General features: G+C 43.1%; 1 protein-coding gene across 2 annotated transcripts; it reads right to left on the bottom strand.

Annotated features, from left to right (window-relative positions):
• Positions 1–340: 340 nt before the first annotated feature.
• Positions 341–10423, bottom strand: LOC147456863 (putative serine/threonine-protein kinase PBL11). Of its 2 annotated transcripts, XM_086511977.1 has the most exons (7): positions 10058–10423; positions 9486–9808; positions 9117–9252; positions 8883–9025; positions 8660–8783; positions 1168–1316; positions 341–1079 (listed from the first exon to the last, which is right to left on the bottom strand). In XM_086511977.1, exons 1-7 carry the CDS (start codon positions 10134–10136, stop codon positions 981–983), a joined length of 1053 nt encoding a protein of 350 aa, XP_086368103.1. In that variant the 5' UTR covers positions 10137–10423; the 3' UTR covers positions 341–980. The 2 variants fall into 2 exon arrangements, with proteins under 2 accessions (XP_086368103.1, XP_086368102.1); XM_086511976.1 differs by having other exon boundaries at positions 341–1316; positions 10058–10421.
• Positions 10424–19878: the final 9455 nt, after the last annotated feature.

Here is a 19878-nt window from a genome sequence, read left to right as displayed (position 1 = left end):
AATACCTTGAAATGGCTCCATAAGACAATGGCATTGCTAGTGCTATGCCAGCTAACTGTGTGTGCGACAATGAGACAGGCATAGTTATTCAAACCATTAAAACTAGGGGAAAAAAAAAAAGCAATGGGTAAGTTGAACATGGTTCTATATCTGCCATACAGGAAGGCTGTATGTCTGATTTAGCATGTCTTGTGCTGCATCCTGTAGAGGTATAACCAGATGAAGAGCATGATTATCTCTCACCGACCCTTGATTAACTCCGGGCTGGTGTATATACCTACAGGAACAGATGAACGTGCATCCAAGCAAGGATAGACATAGCACACTTCATGTGCTGATATTATGCAAAACATCAAGCTTTGAGCAAATACATGTAGCAATCCTGCATGACATTATATACATATGAATATCCATCCAGTGTGATCAACCGGTTGGAGGATAGCTACTCAAGAGTCTTAAGCATTCAAAGCTCCTAAACAAACTCTCCACAATATGTGAAGATCATTTACTTTTTACACAAAAACAACATTTTCAGGCCTCATACAGATATGACCACTCCTTCTGGAAAAATGATCCCAAGCAGCACGCTCTACAGAGGCTTTGAGAGCCAGCCAAGCTTGTTGCTTTCAAGGGATGTATGGATACTGCACAAATTGTCGAAGCTTCCAAAAGCAATTTACAGGTCCAACAGAAGATGAGCATGCCTGTGTCAAAGCATCCAATAGCTTCAAAATAACTGCCGATATATTTATGCTTGGCAGCATGATCTAAGAGCTTTTATCGGTGCTTCCATCTCCACTCCAAGCGTGTCAGTGCATAATGCTTCAAAATTACTCTCTGAACAAGGCCTCATACTCGCCAATCACAACTCATCCTCCCATTAGCAACCAGTACACAACATGCTTCTTGCCTGCTTTCATGATCCACACGTTTGAACCAAGTGTGGCTAATGAGCTAGTGTGATACATGTGAACCAAGGATCACCCATGGATTTTACACCGTCCCCTCCCTAGCACTCGGCAACTGTTCAAGGGAATCCACGATCTCTTCCATGGAGGGCCTCGATTTTGCGACTTCATCTAGACATCGAAGAGCCAATTGCGCAACTTTAAACACTGCTTTGCTTGAGAATTGGCCCTGCAGTCTCTCATCCACTATACGCAGTACCTGCCTTTTGTTATCCAGACATGGCTTAGCCCAATCTACTAGCTTCTCCTCCCCTGATGGCCGATTGTTATCCACTGTCTTGAGACCGGTGAGGATCTCTAGTAACACAACTCCAAAGCTGTATACATCGCTTCTTGCGGACAGGTGACCTACACACACATGCACGTGTTAGAATGTAGTGGCCTGCAATGCATGCCTAGTGCCAAAAGGCTTGCACTTCAGCACCCACTTGAACACTCGCAGCCATATCCATCCCAACATCTGCGTTCACACAGCCATAAGTGCAAGTCTACATTTCCCGACATAAAATCTTCCTAACCAGCATGATGCATAACCCGTATAGAAGAATGATAAATTTATGGTAGGTTCCTATAGAGTGAAACATAAGAGAGAATAATTTTTAAGTCCAATTTCAATGGAGGGAGAGAGAGAGAGAGAGAGAGAGAGAGAGAGAGAGAGCGGTATCAGCTGGATGGCGCCTTCAGCAGCTGATCATTGATGATGTACGGTAACACACCCTTTCCCTTTTTCTTTTTCTTCTTTCCCTTCTATTTTCTGTTTATGTTTGTTCTTTCCTTTTCTGATCTTTGATACTTTCCTTTGCGTTTGTTATGGTGTAGGGAATGGTCAGCAGGGGACCATTCCCGGCCGTCAAAGGTCCAGGGCGAGGGAGGCCAGACAGTGACGTGCGAACACATTCCGCGCACTGAAAGCGACGTGCTGGGAAATTACGCGCAGTGAAATTGACATTGGAGATTACGGGGGCTGATGTGCATGCCAATCATTGGCTTTCAAAAAATACGTTACGCCTGCTGATGTGTCGATTATCCAGCGGCTCAGGCAAAAAATTATGGAGTTTAATCGCCAGTAAGTGTACAGTTCAGATGTGCAGCCCCCCTCCCCTGGACTTCGACGGTTGTGTGTGCATACTCAGGCACCCGTGCATGCGTGTCTGGGTGCATGCGCGAGTGTAGTTCAGGTACACATACGCCCGTACATAAACTCTCAGAGACACAATATGAAGGTCAAATGATACTGAAACAGGATTTTTGTCTATTGTATCCAAAAGCATAGGATAGGGGATTGTTTAATCCACCTCCATTAGGCCAATCCACCTCCATTGGCACAATTGACATGTGGCAGGCTGCACGGATTTCCGAACTTTGCGCTGCGCTGCTGATGTGGCAGACTACAACATTCCACATTTTGTGCTAAACAGTGTGACGTGGCATGTTGTAGCAGTGTCACAAGGAACTAACGGAACGGGGCCCTCTCGTTCTTGGAACGCCTTCCGAGTGTCGAGCTCCCTCGAAACGGAGACGTAAACGGAACGTCATTCCGTCCCTATGCAAAAACGGAAGCCAGGTGAAACGGACCCCAGAACCGGTGGAACGCGGATCCGGAACGGCAGTTCTAAAAAATCTGGTTCTTTTTTTTTTTAAGGGAGGGAAAGGGGGGTATCCTTCCCATCCTCTCCTATATAATCCAAACCCTCTCCCTCAAGCCTCAAGCTCTCAGGAGTCAAGAACACGCCCCCCCATGAATTATTTTCGGTTTACCGTTCTGGCCTCCTGTTCCTGTTTAGCTACCCCCCCCCCCCCCCCCCCCGGGCCCCCTTCCGAAGGCCCCGTTCCCGTTCCGTGTAACTGTGCTGTACGGATATCCGCTTTTTGTGTTGCTAGCAACAAGGGCAGATACTTTTTGATATTAAGTGCTTTTTGGACAGTAGCTTTTTGGGGCTCTACTTTTAGCAACCCATATAAGTGCCCCCCAGGGCCATTCTTTCAAGCATCTAGACGTAGAGCTCGAAAATCTCGACCTGATGAGAGTTGTACTTTTGCAGATCGATAATAAGGAAATACCGAATGGGGGGCAAGTATTTGGGGCCAACCTGTCTTGGCTCGGAACTCTCCCGCGCCGTGTCATCTCTTTTTTCAAGTTGTTTTGAACTTTGAAGTACTAAAAGTGTTGACAAGTGTGTAGTTTGCAATTTTCTTTTGTGTTTCCGGCCGATTCCTCGCCGAAAGTGATTACAGTGGTATAAGAGCTCCAATCATGTGCTTTTCTGAAAGCATACCAGTCCTTTCAAAGAGCAAACATATCATATTGGCGCTTCCAAATTTTTCTGAAATTTTCTATAAAAGAATGTTTGTGTCCCTGCCTCGGGCTTACTGGGCACTCCCAACCCTGGTCCATCACGCAAGCTCTGTCTTAGGGAGCATAAGCCATAAAGAACCAAGAACACTTGCCCTCTGCAAACCGGAGAATGATCCTGTCGACATGGATGGAGAATAGAGGGATTCTACAGGAGTCATTAAATTTTTTTCACTTTTTCAAGAGAAACTGATCCTACGTCAACCTACACATAAAAGCTATGGAGTGGGATGAAGAAGACATGACAAGAGAACAAGGAAAAGAAGATACAGCTTCTAAAAACATGTTTTTTGACGCTTTTCTTTGTTGCAAAGGCCTCTAAAAATCTCTTCAACGGTTGAAAAATTGGATATCCAACAGAAGACAAAGTTGATCCTCTCGACAAGCTCTAGCATTCACGCAAACAAATTTCAATTCTGAAAATTTTGGAAAATTAGAGTTTTCAGCAAAAAATTAGGGCTTCTGCAAAAAATTTCAACGTGTAAAATTAAAAATTTTGAAAGCTCTTGCTATTTGTGTACAAATTGCAAGAGTAGGATATCACATTATGAAGAAAGAAATGGTGTTCACTGACATAACCACTCCTGCCCACAAGAGAAACCCAAATCCTCGATCCTCCATCCAAGATTCCCCACAACCGCAAACTAGCACAGTGACCGACACATCTACTCGACGTACGACTCTTAAAATGATGGCACAGTACTGAACAAAACTTAGAAGCAAGGTGTTATAAATGTGGCCTTCACGGTCATTTTGCTTGGGACTAACGTCGATACATCCAATGAACCATGTAAAGCAATAGGAAGAGTCAAAGATCAAGATGCCCTTATCCTTTTCGACCTAGGCTCTAGGCAAAACTTTATCTCCCCTGAATTAGCTACAAAATTAGGTATTGAAGAATACGCCAAAGGTACACAAATGGCTAATGGAACCTACACATTATCAACACTGTTGGTTGCATCACTTTGACTACAAGTTCAGACATTTACAGATCCAGTTGACTTCTACATTATGGATTTGGGAGGATGTGATGTTCTCATGCCTTGGTTCTCATGCTGGTTTTGACGCAAGAAAACGAACCATCCAATTAAAGCACAAGAACAAAGAGTCGGTATTGAATTTCAGTAATCAAGTTACTCAAGGAGCGACGGCAAACTAAAAATCATGATTTGGAGGAAAGAAACTACGAATAAAGATTGATGATGAATTGAGAATTCTTTGTACGAATTATGATTATGATTATGATTAAGATTATGATCTTGGGTGTGTACACGCACCACCCAATGACCTTTTATAGGCATTGGCTAAGATCTTGGATACATGCATTGGCTAAGATACAAATCATAAGACACATTTTCAAACGCACCAGAGCTGTCTACAGCTAGCTTTTATGTGTGCACAGCCATCATGACAAAAGAATGCATAAATGAATCATCAATTGTTAGATTTCAAGCTGCATGAATGTTAGAAGTATGAGTATTTGTAACCTGCATTCAAGGACGATTGCTTTGATTTGAAAAGGCGATATGTGATTGGTTTTAGGATTAGGTTTCTATGTCAAGGTCATAGACGCATCGGTTCAATGTGTTTGTTTGGCTTGCCTCAGATTCACTCTCCCTAAAAAGGTGGTCCTTGTCAATCTCTTGGTCATAGCCAGAATTCTCTGTGCGTGAACAGTTCTCTATATTTGGCATTGCATCACTAGGGAATCTGAGTCACCTTAGGGTTTAGAACTTACTTGACTGTGTTTTACAAATTCCGCTGGAGGGGCCTAAAACCTAGATGAAAGAAGAGAAGCCAACTTCTGGTTCCTGCCAAGAGGCCTAAAGTTATTAAAAAGGGAAGTCACACAAGTAGATATTAAAGCTATTAAAAAGGAAAGTCACACATGAAGAAATTAAAGAGTAACAACTTATAAAGTATGCCAAGGGTCCAAAAAAATTAAAGGATCCCATGGAGATAAAATAAAGCCTGACGCAACTGACATGTGGCAGGCTGTACAACCTTCCGAACTTTGCATTGCGCTACTGACGTGGCAGACTGTACAATATTCCGCGTTTTGTGCTGATGTCACGAGATTGTGACAACCACTATATATATTTGTTGGTTTCTTTCCCTTGATTTTTATTTAATTTTTGGGACCCTTTGTTAAAATCACAAATGCCTGGACATTGCATGGCCAGTGTGAAACGACCGTTGGCCGAGAGTTTCACCCGCCGTCAAGAAGGGCAAGTCACCACGAGATGGTCGGGCAAGCCGGCACTAAAATCCGAGCAATAAAAGGTTGGCTAGGCTTAGTTCAATGTCATTTAGGCCCCTCGGCAAGACTTTATAAGTTGGTGGATACTAGGAAATTAAACCAAAGAGAGTCAAATGGACACTTGGTAGTAAGGGAGCTGCATGCAAGCCAACACACTTTCCAGAAGCCTCATCCAAGAGGGGGCGCCCATTTTTTAGTGTCGGTTGATTCTTCGACTTCATAAGTGTGCTACACAATGTGTGTGAGTAGTGGGTGCAAGTGATCACAGCTTTAATGAAAAGCTTGCCTTCTCCCTTGCTCTATGTAGCACGATGATTTGCTCTCATGCATCTCTCTCTCCCCTTTGCACATATGGTAATGCCCCACTAGTTGGGCTTCTCAGATTACCATATACAGTGTTGAGTTAAAGGCCCAAATGGCCCCCTTTGTGTATAGTTTTAAAGGTTATTAACCTTTGGCCAAGTTCACATTGAACTTGGCCACTAACTTTTAAATTGGTCCTATATATTTTAATAAAGGGAATGTGAGTTAATTTCAACTCACTCACTTATTCCCCCATCTATCGAGTAGCGCTCTCTCTCTCTCCCTCTTCGTTCTGCTAGCGCCCTCCTCTCTGTTTGCACTCGCCCCTCTCCAAGGTACACACCCTGCACTTCCTCACGTGCTCTAACACTTGCATACACCGCTCCGCGCTCATCATACAGTTCTAGGGTTTTATGCGCGTTTGCCAAGGCAACAGCCTTCTGTACAAAAACAGGATTAGCAAATTGCTAATCCCCTTCAGGTATGCATAGTTCCATCGCGAAGGAATGCGAAAACGGAGAGTTTTCTTGCGTGAAAACTCGTCCGATTTACAAGAGAACTATCCCATTGTGTGCGGGAGCTTCTAAGACACACATAAACGTGTTTGCTTCGCTCAAAATGATGCGAAACAGAAAATTACTGCCTGCTGTGTTTTTCTATAGGTTTAGGGTTTCGCACCTAAACTACAAGTTATTGCTAGGGGAGCCTCTGGAAAGTTGTGGGTGCTTGTACAAGACAAATTAGAGAGATTTCCCGCGAGGAATCTAGTCTAATTCAAAGAGCAAGTGACCCTACAGGTGCAAGAGCTTGAGGGCTACCCACAGGAGTGATCGGCACACGAATTGGCGCAAAACAGAGAATTACAGCTTGCTGTAATTTTTTGCAAGTTTAGGGTTTTGGCCAATTCTGATGCCTACAGATCCAAGAGCTTCAAGAAAGCTAGGGAATCACCGAACAAGTGTTTTGGTGCATTTTGGAGGCCAACGATAGAGATTTCAACGTGCTGTAATTTCTCATCAGGTTTTGTAAAGTGCTCTAAAGTGCGTGGAAAGTCACTGTTTACTTTGGGATTTTGTCCGTGGTGACTTCTACTCTAGTTATGCTGCCGAAACCGGATTAGACTAGGGGAATTTCAACCCGATAAAAGTGGGACAACTTGTAGAAGTTTCCAGGTTTTTTGCAAGTGAAATAAGAATAAAGAAATACCGAAAGGGGCGCCAATCTTTGGGGCCAACAGGGTGTCGTTGTCTGCTTGGTAGCGCTCTAGCTACCATGCCGTGTTTTGTTTTGAAGTGTTGAATTTCAATCACAGGTTTATACATGAAGTTCGTGTCGTAAAGTTCAAGTAAAGTTTATCAAGTAAAGATTTGGGTGAAAGCTAAAATCTTGCACCCCACGGACCGGTTTCAGCTGAACAGGGTGACATGGCATGCTATACGGATATCCACTTTTTGCACTGGTGCCAGCCAGGGCAGATTTACGTGAGCTTTTAGGATACAGATACTTTTTGATATTAAGTGCTTTTTGGACGGTATCTTTTTGGGGCTCTGCTTTTAGTAACCCATGTACTCTTTATAAGTGCCCTTAGGGCCATTCTTTCAGGCATCTAGATACAGAGCTCGAAGATCTCGACCCACTAGGAGTTGTACCTCTGCAAATCAATAATAAAGAAATACCGAAAGGGACGTAAGTCTTTGGGGCCAACGCGTCTTGGCTTGGAACTCCGCCCCGCTGTGTCGTCTCTCTTTTTCTCTTTTCAAGTTGTTTTGAAGTACTAAAAGTGTTGACAAGTGTAAAGTTTGCCGTTTTCTCTTTGTTTCCATCCGATTCCTCACCGAAAGTGATTACAACAGATCTGATGCATTTTACGTGCCAAATCTACGTTTTTGCAGCCAGCTCTCAGCCCTTGATTCCTCTCACATCGAGAGCGCAAATCAGCCCCAAATCTACCCTTTGGTGGCCATCGGCAACCCCTCATCAAGATGGATCCAAAGGTGCATCGAATCAGCCCCGGAGGTGCTTCATCTTGAAGAGTTACCGCAACGACATTCCCCATTCGAGTCAGTGGAGTTTGTTTTGAGGTATTGCATGTGTACATTCAATTTGCGCAATCAAAAGCAAATACCACATCGACAACTGTGTTGGGGCCCCTTGAGAGGGTTGATTGGGACCCAATCGGGTGTCATTCTCCTTTTCTCTCTCTCTCTCTCACCCTCTACACATATCTACCTCTCTTATTCTCTCTCTAAAAGGAACCATGCTAGGTAGCACACATTCAAGCAAGGAAAGAAGTAAAGATTTGTGAAAGTGTAAAGTCTAAATCTTCACCATTTCAATTCCGTTGCACCCAACATCCTTGTGACAGATGATGTCAAAATTTAGCTCGTTCATGTTGCTACTTTTCACAAGGTAAAGATTCAAGAAGCACCAAATCTAGCAACTTTAAGCGCCCCCTCCCCCCCCCCCCCCCCCCCCCCCCCTCTCTCTCTCTCTCTCACACACAGGAGAGGTTTTTCCCCCGGCTTGTTAAATATATCCAAACATTGGCCATTGAGTCTCACGACTGTATCGAGTGGTAGGCCTGTTCATGGCCGTCAGGCTCCGTTATACCTCTAAATCTTGTACATCTGCTATGTGAGAGGCTTGCTGCTTCCTCCCTGAAACATCTTCAAGGGGTTTACAATACCAGGAGTACTTCTGTTTTTAGAGAGAGAGAGAGAGAGAGAGAGAGAGAGAGAGAGAGAGGCATGATATTACAATCATTCTTCAACCCACCCGTTGCAAGATACTCTGGAGCAGCATAGCCATATGTCCCCATAATACGTGTGGAGACATGTGTGTCATCCCCCATAGGTCCATCTTTTGCAAGCCCGAAGTCTGACAGCTTTGCATTATATTGCTAAAAAAACAACAGAACCATATTAATTCATGACATAAATAGCACAGCAACTTTTTCCCATATCCATTTTTCAAGCCCACACTTTCAGCAGACACTCACATTGTCCAATAGAATGTTGGAGGCCTTGAAATCTCGATAAATCACTTGTCGTTCAGCTACATGTAGGAAAGCGAGACCTTTGGCGGCGCCAACAGCAATCCTCATCCGTGTCTCCCATGGCATAGTTGCAATGTGCCTTCCCTCTAATGATCATCCAGGCAAAACAAAGAAAATATATTACCATTGCACTGTCCACATCTTGGCACTTCAAAACTAAATAATTTGATGACTTACTGCGGAAGAGATGGTTTTCTAAACTTCCACGGGGCATGTACTCATAGACAAGCAAGCGATTGCAGTCCTCGGCACAGAATCCAATTAGCTTCACTAGATTTGGATGGTGAAGTGCACCAAGATAGTGCACCTCTGCCTATAATGATGACATAAGATATGCTAAAATCAAAACCAGTCATAAATTCCTCAAGAGGACTATTCTTGCATGAACCTTTTAAGAGTTCTCTCAAATACATGTTTGTGCCTAACACATGACATTAGAGAAAACAAAACCTTGGAACCACAACATCCTTATCCATTCAGAGACAAATAATCTCTCATAAATCAATGTCTATAAGCTAGCATACAAAAAGTGAGACAAAAACTTACCAACCATTCTCTATGACCTTGCACTCCCTCCAATTTAAGCTTCTTGATCGCTATGGCCATTCCTTGTCCTGGCCTTGAAGGAACTAGTGTGTGCTCATCAACGTAGCCTTTATACACGATTCCAAATCCCCCCTCCCCTAGAAAACTTTCCGGTCGAAAATTTCGTGTGGCCGCTTTCAAATCATTGTAAGAGAATGCCTTTAACGACGCTATGCTGGTGCTTATAGAGTGAGGCCTGTGGGTAGTTCCTGACGGGGTGGACCCATTGGAGATTTCGAGGCTTGATTTGTCTTGAGAAAAACTGGTAAACTTTGATGATGTGCCTGGACACACAGCTCCAAAAATTGGATTGCGTAATCAAATCTTTCTATTATCACTTGTGTCATGCATAAGAGCAAGGTGCAACAGAGTTATATGTGACAGCTCACAAAGCATGCGCTGCTGCACCCTGACCTAAATGCCTCGACATGTTAAAGACTGTGTGTACGTGTGTGTGTGTGTGTGTGTGTGTGTGTGTGTGTGTGTGTGCGCGCGCGCGTGCATGCGTGCGCGCAAGCTCATAATTTCCGCACCTGCATAGGAATTAGTTGTGCCAGTGTGAACAGGGTCACTTGCAGCCGAATCTGTACAGCAACAGCAGGCATTGCCCATGGGATCAATGCGCTGCTTTCAGAATACAAAGGTGCTACAAAATGGCCGCTATGCAGATCGTAAAGTAGGAGGTTGATCGGAGTAAGGGAAAATCAAACCGAGGGGTCGGTCTCGGCGCTGTTTGCTGCTTACAAATTGCTCGAGCTCTATTGCAATGAAGTTCGCCAGATCGCCCACAAAGCTCGATTTGCGCAGATATTCGAAGCAGAGACGAAATTGGTCTGCACTGATGAGAAAGAAAATTAGATAAGAGAAGGGGGCACAGTCGTATGAGCAAAAGCCGGTGGGGAGGCCAGGTCCTCAAGTCTTGAAAGTCCAAGTCTAAAGTCCAACTTCTAATAGTGTTTCCCCACTCGTCCACCAAACAAAAATGTATAAAAACATTTCACACCCAATTTGCTCAAGGCGCAGTCGCACTCAGAGGAGTAGGGGGAGTGGAGGGAGGAAGAAACCCATTTTTAGAAAATTTGATTTTGGTTGTAGGATCCTAGAAGTGCTGTTAATCTTGCGATAACCCCTTTGTTTTTTAAGAGATTAAGTTATAATTTTGGACAAAAGCGCAAGAGTGTATTTCTCTCCACCTTTGTTCCATGAGATGGTTGCTTTTCGCCCACCAAATGACAGAGTTCTCCTCTTTACCCCTCCTATAGCTAGTGCGACTCTGCCCTAAGTGACACGGTGATGACTTGAGGGATCAATGATTGGGGAGGAAGTGAGTGATCTGGGTGTAGAATCAGGGGCTAGGACATTTAATCTTCTAAAGTCACAGTACTTGCAAGAAGTGGCGCGGTGGAGATGGTTAAGATGTGTTCCTTCAAAAGGGCAGAGTAGCGGGTCGAAACTCGTGGTTGTGGCCTCCTTTTTTGGAGCTCAATCACGGATTCCACATGGGGCTACTTTTAGCCATTGATCCCTCCATCTCCCTGTATCACTTATAGTCGAGTGCCCCTCCCCCCTCCTCTTGCAATTCCATTGGACCAAGTCTAGGGAAACAAATGCTATGTTCTTCTTCTTCTTAATAATAGCATATTCCCTTCATTTTTGAAGGGATTGGTGGGATGATTGTAGAGCTCCGTAAATGCAACAAGCCTTCGAATATGGTAGATTCTCTCTTCCACTAGCACAGGGTGCGACTTGGCTCTAAGGAAGGAGAACCTACATGGTTGCCTATCCTTGATAAATGTTGTAACCTAATCGGCATGTCAAACTACAACACTGAAACTTTTCAATGCTTCCCAAGCTTGGTCCGATTCCTATCAAAAACCTTAGGTGTAGTCAAACTCAACAAGGGGCAAGCCTTTTCTAGCCTTCTGTCGTTCACGTAGGTAGAAGCCCATCAAATATATAAGAAGGCTACGATGATGCAGTCATCAAACATCCAACAATCTCTTTGTTACATAATTTGCTACATCTTGATGGGGTCAAAAGTTCAAAACCATTATTTGGTACTCAAAATTGCTTGGATATTGCATGTTTGTGAGGTGGAAGGGTGTCAATCTTGGGCAATGTGAATGGTGTTTGAGTTGTCCTTACTATGGTCACTATATAATGAATACCACACATATTTCATATTTTTTAAATATAGCCTCAAATCAATTTATGCATTAGCATGTGTAATAGCAAAAAGGGAGTGTATCTAAGAGTAGTAAAAGAGAGAGAGTGTGTCGTTGTGTTTATCAATGTCATCACTTTGAGCATATCCATCATGTCTATCCATGCGATCTTCATGCTTTTCTGCGTCCTTTGATCACCATCTTTATGGCCATAATCCCTTCTATATCCATCATGATTTCCTCTTCATACCTTCTCTTGAATCAATCATGACTACTTGAAACTCCATCATCATCTTCTGTGTGATTTTGGCCATTGTGTCGACTACTGTTTCAGTGATCAAGTCTACCATCACCATTCTATATGTGTTATCCTCTTCTTTCAATGTGACATTGGCAAGGCCTCTTGGTAGAGCTACAAGAGTAATCAAGATGATCCCATCGTCTATGTATCTTTTTGTATGCTCTGCTTGATAATCCTTATGTAATTACTTGTAGATAGGGAAAGGCACAAAAAAGAATGATGCTCAGGAAAAAGCTATTCGATTGATGCAAGTCTAAAGGTTTAATAAGCTGTTTTTGTCATAGGTGATGAGTGAAGGGAGTAATTTGCATGAATAGTGTGAGAGAGAGCAGCGAGTAGAGTTGCATGAGCAGGGAAAGGGAGATAGGGAAGAACTTCCTCAGTGTATATTCATGAACCACAAAAAGTGAGAGAAAAAAAACTTTGTGTCTGAGTGCGTTCTAGTGTAGACTCCTTAATGCTAAAAATGAAAATAGTGTGTGTGTCTTGTTGGTCTTTAAAAAGATATGGCTGCGAGTCAAAGTTGAAACTATGGTTGTGCCTAGTGCATGCAAGGATGGGAGAAGTTGAAAGTATGGAGGACAGATCGAGATTGGTGAACTAGCCAAAAATAATGGTGTTTTTAACAAAAATTGGTGCCTTCTCATGGCACAACATGATGAACAATACTATGGGGTAGCTGCATGGCAGTTGGGGTTTGAGTGTATTGGGAAGGCATAGTTTAATTGGTGAAGAGTTTATTGCATGACGACAAGGGCAAGTGGCTGCCCTAAGAGTGTGAGAGAAAAATGTTGGGGTATAAAGCCCAATGTGGTCGCCCAGGTAAGTGGGCGGGCCGCCAGGTATGTACACATATTCTTTTGTAAAAACCTAATAAAAACTCACTATGCTCTACACATTACAGTAGAGCGAGTTCACCATATCGTCGTGCTCTTCTTCTCGCACTCTCTCTCGCGTCGCACTTCCGCTCGTACTCCTTCAATTGGTATCAGAGCTCAGATCGAGGCTTGGGGCAGCATTTGTAGGTAGCCAGAGTCACCTGCTCAGATTGGAGTGAAATTCGACAGGCAAAGACACGGCCCCAAATCCTGTAGGAAGGCCTGAAGGGCTTGGTGTTCTCAGAATTTCATTCTGAGGTCATCTCGGCCACCGTTCGGCTTCGACAAAGTCCCGCGCAGGCCATTTTCAATTACGTGGTCTCGGCGAGTGCAGATCCGATTCTGCAAATTTGGGGTTTCGGCCTACGACTGCAGGTGCTGAGGATATCTGCACTTCCAAAGTGCTCATTTGTGGCTGTCTACGCAACGAAGGACGGCTCACAGTTCTTGGAGGCGTGTCACATACGATACGGACGCATCTACACACAGACTGTAGGCGACATCCACTAGTTCATCAGGTAGCTTGATATTCCAGATTTCATCCTGACATTGCAGGTACTTCCACATGAGATGTATTGTAAGAGATGATGTATGTCTGTTGAGGGTTTGCTGGCTGTGAGTCACGCAGCAAACAACCGCCGCAGCGGTTACAGCATATAGTGGGAAATTTGTGGATGTATGACTTTGTGGGAAGTCTATGTATTGTCAGATTTACTGCAGCCTTTGTTGAGGGTCGAGTGAGGTTTTATTGAGCTGGGGGATTCTCGAATGTTGAGATCCTTTCGGTGATACAGGTCTTGGAGCGATCCCTCGAGCACCCTTAGATAGGCAGCTAGGATGTATTGACTGTGAGTTAGACAGTTGGGATTGCATCTTTGCTTTACTGCCATTGAGGCATTGTTGCAGTCTATGGTTACAGGACAGTGAGGACAGGACAGTGAGGATAGGACAGTGAGAGACAGTATAGGTGCAGGACATGTTTACCCGCATCTTACAATGTTAGAGAGACAGTGTTTTTGAGCTGTTTTTTGGTCTGTTTTTTAGTACACCAGAGCCATCTTACAAAGGAGACTCTGCCGAAATTTCTGCAGAATCTGAAGCTTTCTTGGTTCATTTGACAGGTTGATATTGGTTCAGAGGTCAGTTTACAGGGGAAACTCTGCCGAATTTTTCCCAGGAAAGTAAACTACTATGAAGCGTAGCTATGGCTGGATCACAGGACAATGCTCTTTACAATATCAAGAAGCTGGATGGAACCTATTTCCCATTGTGGAAGAAGCAGATTTGGCATGTGTTGGTACAAAAGAAGCAAATAAAACCTATAAAGCTCAAGGGGATAAAACCACAAGATATGGACGAAGATGAATGGAGCGAAATGGATGAATTGCCACTTTCTACCATTATGTTGACTTTGGCAGAAAGCGTTTACTTCAATGTAGCAGACGAGATGTCGCCTTATGAAGCATGGACAAAGCTGAGTGATCTTTATGAGAAGCAGAGTGCAGCTTCACAGGTATACTCGCTTAAGAAGCTTGTTGACTTGAAGATGAAAGAAGGGACACCTATGTCCAATCATCTGAATGAATTCAACACCATCTACATTCAGTTGTCAGCTCAAGGTGTCAAGTTTGATGAACTTGTTAGAGCTATGTTCCTGTTGATCACATTGCCGGAAAGTTGGGACACTTTTCGCACACCTTTGAGTAATTCTGCACCTCCAGATGGTTTGACCATAGCAGGTGTAGAAGGCAGTCTGCTTACTGAAGAAACCAATAGAAAGACAATGGACAAAGGCAAAGGAACAGCCTTAGTTGTCAGGGGAAGGACCAAAGAAAAGTACAAAGGTGGAAAGAGGAATCGGTCTCGTAGCAAGTCCCGCAGTGCTAAAGGCAAGAGTGACATAGAATGCTACCATTGTGGCAAGAAGGGTCACATGAAAAGAGACTGCAGAGAATGGAAAGCATAAAAAGGCAAATAGAAAGCTGAAGACCATGGTGAGAAGAACAAGTCCTCAATGAAGATTCAAGAAATAAATGTGACAAACACTGTTGCAGAGGATGACAGTCTAGTGTCAGGAGACATCTACTTCTTGAAGAATACAATGGGCTCGGCTCTTCTTACAGCATCTGATGGAAATGCACTGAGTGACTGGATTATAGACTCAGGGGCATCACTTCATGTGTCTCCAAACAAGGAGTGGTTTACCTCTTATGTGACCACTAAAGATCATGTTCGGCTAGGCAATGGGCAGACATGTGAGATCTTAGGTGTTGGAGATGTTCAATTGAAGTTTCAGAATGGCTCTTCTTTCACACTGAAGAATGTGAGACATGTTCCCGCAATTACAAAGAGTTTGATCAGCACAGGTTTACTTGATGATGCTGGCTACATCACCACTTTTGGACAGAACATGTGGAAGATATCCAAGGGTTCTGTGACAGTAGCACATGGAGTAAAGTCTGGAGGACTTTACATGATTTACGTATCCAATGTCTCTAAAAATGTAATCAATGTAACCGAGCAGCCGAACATTTCTTTGTGGCATAGCCGGTTAGGACATATGTCCAAGAAGGGAATGGAAATCTTGTCTCGTTCTGGTTATTCGCCTGGCTTTTCATTTAATGATTTTGAATTCTGTGAACATTGTCTGTATGGTAAGCAAACACAGCAGCCACATAAGCATAGAAGCAGTATAGAAGAGATACACAATTGGAACTTGTTCATAGTGATTTGTGTGGACCTATGCCTAACCTATCTCTAGGGGGAGCTTCTTACTTTATGACATTTATAGATGATTACTCGAGGAAAGTATGGGTTTACTTTCTCAAGCACAAGGATGAAGCGTTTACTGTTTTCAAAACGTTTGTGACACTTGTGGAGAATCAGAGTGGCAAGAAGCTTAAATGCTTACGCACTGACAATGGTGGAGAGTATGTTTCAAAGGCCTTTCAGGACTTTTGTGAGTCAAAAGGTATAAAACGTGAACTTACTGCTCCTTACAATCCTCCTCATAATGGTGTTGCTAAGAGGATGAATAGGACCATACAAGAGAAGGTCAGAAGTATGTTGTCTAATGCACAGCTGCCAAATGGGTTTTGGGCTAAAGCTGTATCCACAGTTGTTCATCTTATAAATAGATCTCCTAGCAAGGTTTTGCACAAGAATTCAGTACCATAGATGGTATGGTCAGGCAAAATGCCCTCATACAAGCATCTCAGAGTCTTTGGCTGTGAGGCATATACTCACGTTCCAAAGAAATTTAGGAACAAACTTGAGCCAAAGAGTAGAAAGTGCATCTTTCTAGGCTATGGTAATTCTGGTGAGATGGGGTACAGACTATGGGATCCCAAATCCAGAAAGGTTATCCGCAGCAATGATGTTCACTTTAATGAATCCAAATATCACTCTAAACCAGAGAGGGTTGAGGAGATTAGAAGAGTTGTCTTCCAAGAAGATGGACCTGCACGTGCAAGACAAAATGTCAGGGCTCAAGAGGAGCAAGGACAGGATAGATTGGAACCACAGGTTGTGGCTGAGCCTGAGCCACCTATTTTGCGTAGATCTACACGTATCACGCGACCTCCTGATCGGTTTGTTCCATCTATGAACTATGTCATGTTGACTGATTGCAATGAGCCTTCATGTTATAACGAAGCAGTGCAAATGAAGGACTCCGGGAATTGGCAATTGGCCATGCAGTCAGAGATGACAGCTCTACATAGAAACCAGACATGGAAGCTAGTTAAATTACCACAGGGCAAAAAGGCTCTACCTTGTAAATGGGTTTATAGGTATAAGATCACCGCTCATGATAGTCAGCCAAAGTACAAAGCAAGGCTTGTTGCCAAGGGCTTTAAGCAAGAACAAGGCATTGACTTTGATGAAGTCTTCTCTCCTGTGGTCAAGATGACTACATTGAGATGCCTTCTTGCATTGGTTGCCATATTAGATTTGGTGTTGCACCAAATGGATGTCAAGACAACGTTCTTGCATGGTGATCTAGACGTGTAAATTTACATGCAGTAGCCAGAAGGGTTTGTTGAGAAAGGCAAGGAAGATTTGGTATGCCAGTTGTTAAAGAGTCTTTATGGCTCAAAACAATCACCGAGGGCATGGTACCATAAGTTCCACAAGTTTATGCTTTCTCAAGGCTACAAACGTAGTGATTTCGATCACTGTCTATATACAAAGAAGGCTAAGGATGGCAGTTGGCTGATCCTTATTTTGTATGTGGATGACATGTTGATTGCTAGCAAGCACTTGGAAGAAATTTCAGCTTTGAAGTCAAAGATGGCAAAAGCGTTTGACATGAAAGACATGGGTGAGGCAAGTCATATACTTGGTATGCGCATTGAGAGAGACAGATCAAAGAAGTTGATTTGGTAATCTCAAACAGAGTATATTGACAAGGTTTTGCAACGTTTCAATATGGAGAAAGGAAAGGCATTGAGTGTTCCATTGCCACCATATGTGAAACTTAGCAAACAAGATTGTCCTGTGTCTGAGGAAGAACATGCTGAAATGGATAAGATTCCATATGCGTCTACAGTGGGTAGTTTGATGTATGCAATGATTGCTACTCGCCCAGACATTGCATTTGCAGTGGGAGTAGTAAGTCGATGAAGGGTAAACACATGTTGCTCTCACTCTCTACTTAGCCGTGCGACAACACTACCTAGAACTCTCTAGAACTCCACCTCAAACCTACATAAGAGGACCTCCTCTCATGCTTGTAACCAATTTCCATTTTTCTCATAATCTAAGCTATGTAGCTCTATTTACTCATACGTGTATTTTTCTCTCTCTTACTAGTCTTCATGCAATGAATGGTTCTACTGTGTATCCACCCTAGAAATCCCTACAACTGGTATCAGAGCCATAGGATCAAGGCCAATCTAAATCCTCATCATTAGATCTAAGAGTAGGTGGCCTCCTTTCTCTCTCTCTCTCTCTCTACCTTTAGTGACTCCACTAGTCAAGTAAGTAGGTGGCCTCCTTTCTTTCTCTCTCTTCACCCACTTTACCTCTTCTTCCTTGGCTGAGAATAAGCCTCAAAACAGCTCGTGGGCTGTTCTAGAAGCTCTCCATTGCTGCACTTCATCCTCTCCATTGTCTCTCAACCCTCTCTACACACTCTACTAGCTAGCTACCCCATCTCTTGCATCCGTGAGCTACATCATTGAAGAAATCTCAAATCTGGAATTTCTGTACTGTTGCGGACCAGCAAGCTTTCCATTAAATCTTGAGGTCATTCATTGCCTCCCAAGCCCTCATATGCACTAGGAAGCCATTGGCAACGGACTAGCTAGTATTACTAGCTATTTGCCTTGTTCCATTGAGCCTTCTCGAGCCATTCTCAAGGTCACTTTCATTTTCAGATCTGGAATTTCAGCAAGCCAACCTTGGAGTTTTGAGGCCATAGCTCATCAAGAAAGGTGTTTTTTAACACCTCCGGCAAGCTCTCTACTACTAGCAACTAGTCTACATCAAGGAAGGAGCTATTTGAGGAGCAAATACACCATTGAAGGACTGATTTGCAAAGATTTTTCAGCACTCGAGAAGGCAAGGAAGCTTCAAATCAAGAGGGAGCTTCAACTCAAAAAAACCAAGCTCACTACACAAGGCATTCAAGACGGGTAACTTTGCTATCATTCTCCATTGTCGCATTGCCATTTTCTTCGTTGTAAAGGGTTAGACACCATCAAGAGAGTCTCTTGATAGGACCTCCCTTGCATTACAAGTTCATTGCCACACACATCATGGGCAAAGACGGCATATGCATGTTTCATGGTGTAGGTTTTCATACATGGCAAGTCAAGGTGAAAGGTTATCTAATGAGAAAGGGCTTATGGAATGTAATCACCAAAGAGGGGGAAGATGAAACTCAACTCACTCGTGCACAACAAAGGGAATTGCAAATTAAAGATGAAAAGGCATTGGGCATTCTCCTCACTAGTGTAGCGGATGATATCATACACCATCTAGATCAAGCTACCTCTTCTAGAGATGCATGGGAGATTTTAGAGAGAACCTTTGGTGCTAAATCAAAGCATTCAAAAATATCTCTAAAAATGCAATTATATGGGCTTACTATGCAAAATGATGAGATCCTATTAAGCCTAGTAAATAGGCTTAAGAGCATTTGCACTCAACTTTCATATATCCAATGCAACATAGAAGAAGAAGATAAGATAGCCGTATTACTTAAATCACTCCCATTGCATTATGATAATATTGTAACGGTGCTAAAGGAGCCCATTCCTTCTCTTGAAAGCATAGTACATTCACTTCAAGAAGAAGAAAAGAAGCACACAAATCAAGAGGTAATTGCTAATAATGCACTTTATGTATCATCTACCAAGCACACCTCTCCATGCAAGCATTGTGGCAAGACAAACCATTTGTCCCCCAATTGCTACAAAGTCAAGAAGTGCACCAAGTGTGGCAAAACGGGGCATGCACCTCAATTTTGCAACACCAACACTCGAGTCCCCAACACTAACAATACCTCCAACGTCAACCAAAGATGTAAAAGCATTCTCAACAATCTCCACTACACAAATAGTGGTGATGATGATGAAAGTGATGGCGACTATTGTGATGAAGGTGAACAAGTCAACTTTATTGCTCCCGTATCTACTTCTACTTCCGCATCCTCTTCTCCAACCATCTCTATTGCTTCTACTTCTAATAAAAAACATGCTAGAGGGAGTTCCAAACATGGCGCATTGAAAGTCTTTGAATATGATAACATTTTGTAGTTTCCCAACTCCTATGTTGGATCCTTGTATTGAAGTCTTAATCTTTTGTGAACCATCATGTTGTATCAATGTAGATCATAGATGTTGTATCCATTGAGAACCATCATCACATTTGAACCTTGATCTTGTATCCAGTCTTTTGTATCAATGTTGGTCATAGGTGTTGTATCCATTGAGAACCACCATGAACTGCATTTCTTCTTGCAAGTGAACCTTAGGAAGTTCAAGCATGTGTTTAAGAGGGAGATT

This window comes from Adiantum capillus-veneris, chromosome 5 (genome assembly GCF_014529385.1).
Source record: "Adiantum capillus-veneris isolate H3 chromosome 5, ASM1452938v2, whole genome shotgun sequence".
NCBI lineage: Eukaryota > Viridiplantae > Streptophyta > Polypodiopsida > Polypodiales > Pteridaceae > Adiantum > Adiantum capillus-veneris.
This window is presented reverse-complemented; position numbering and strand designations above follow the sequence as displayed.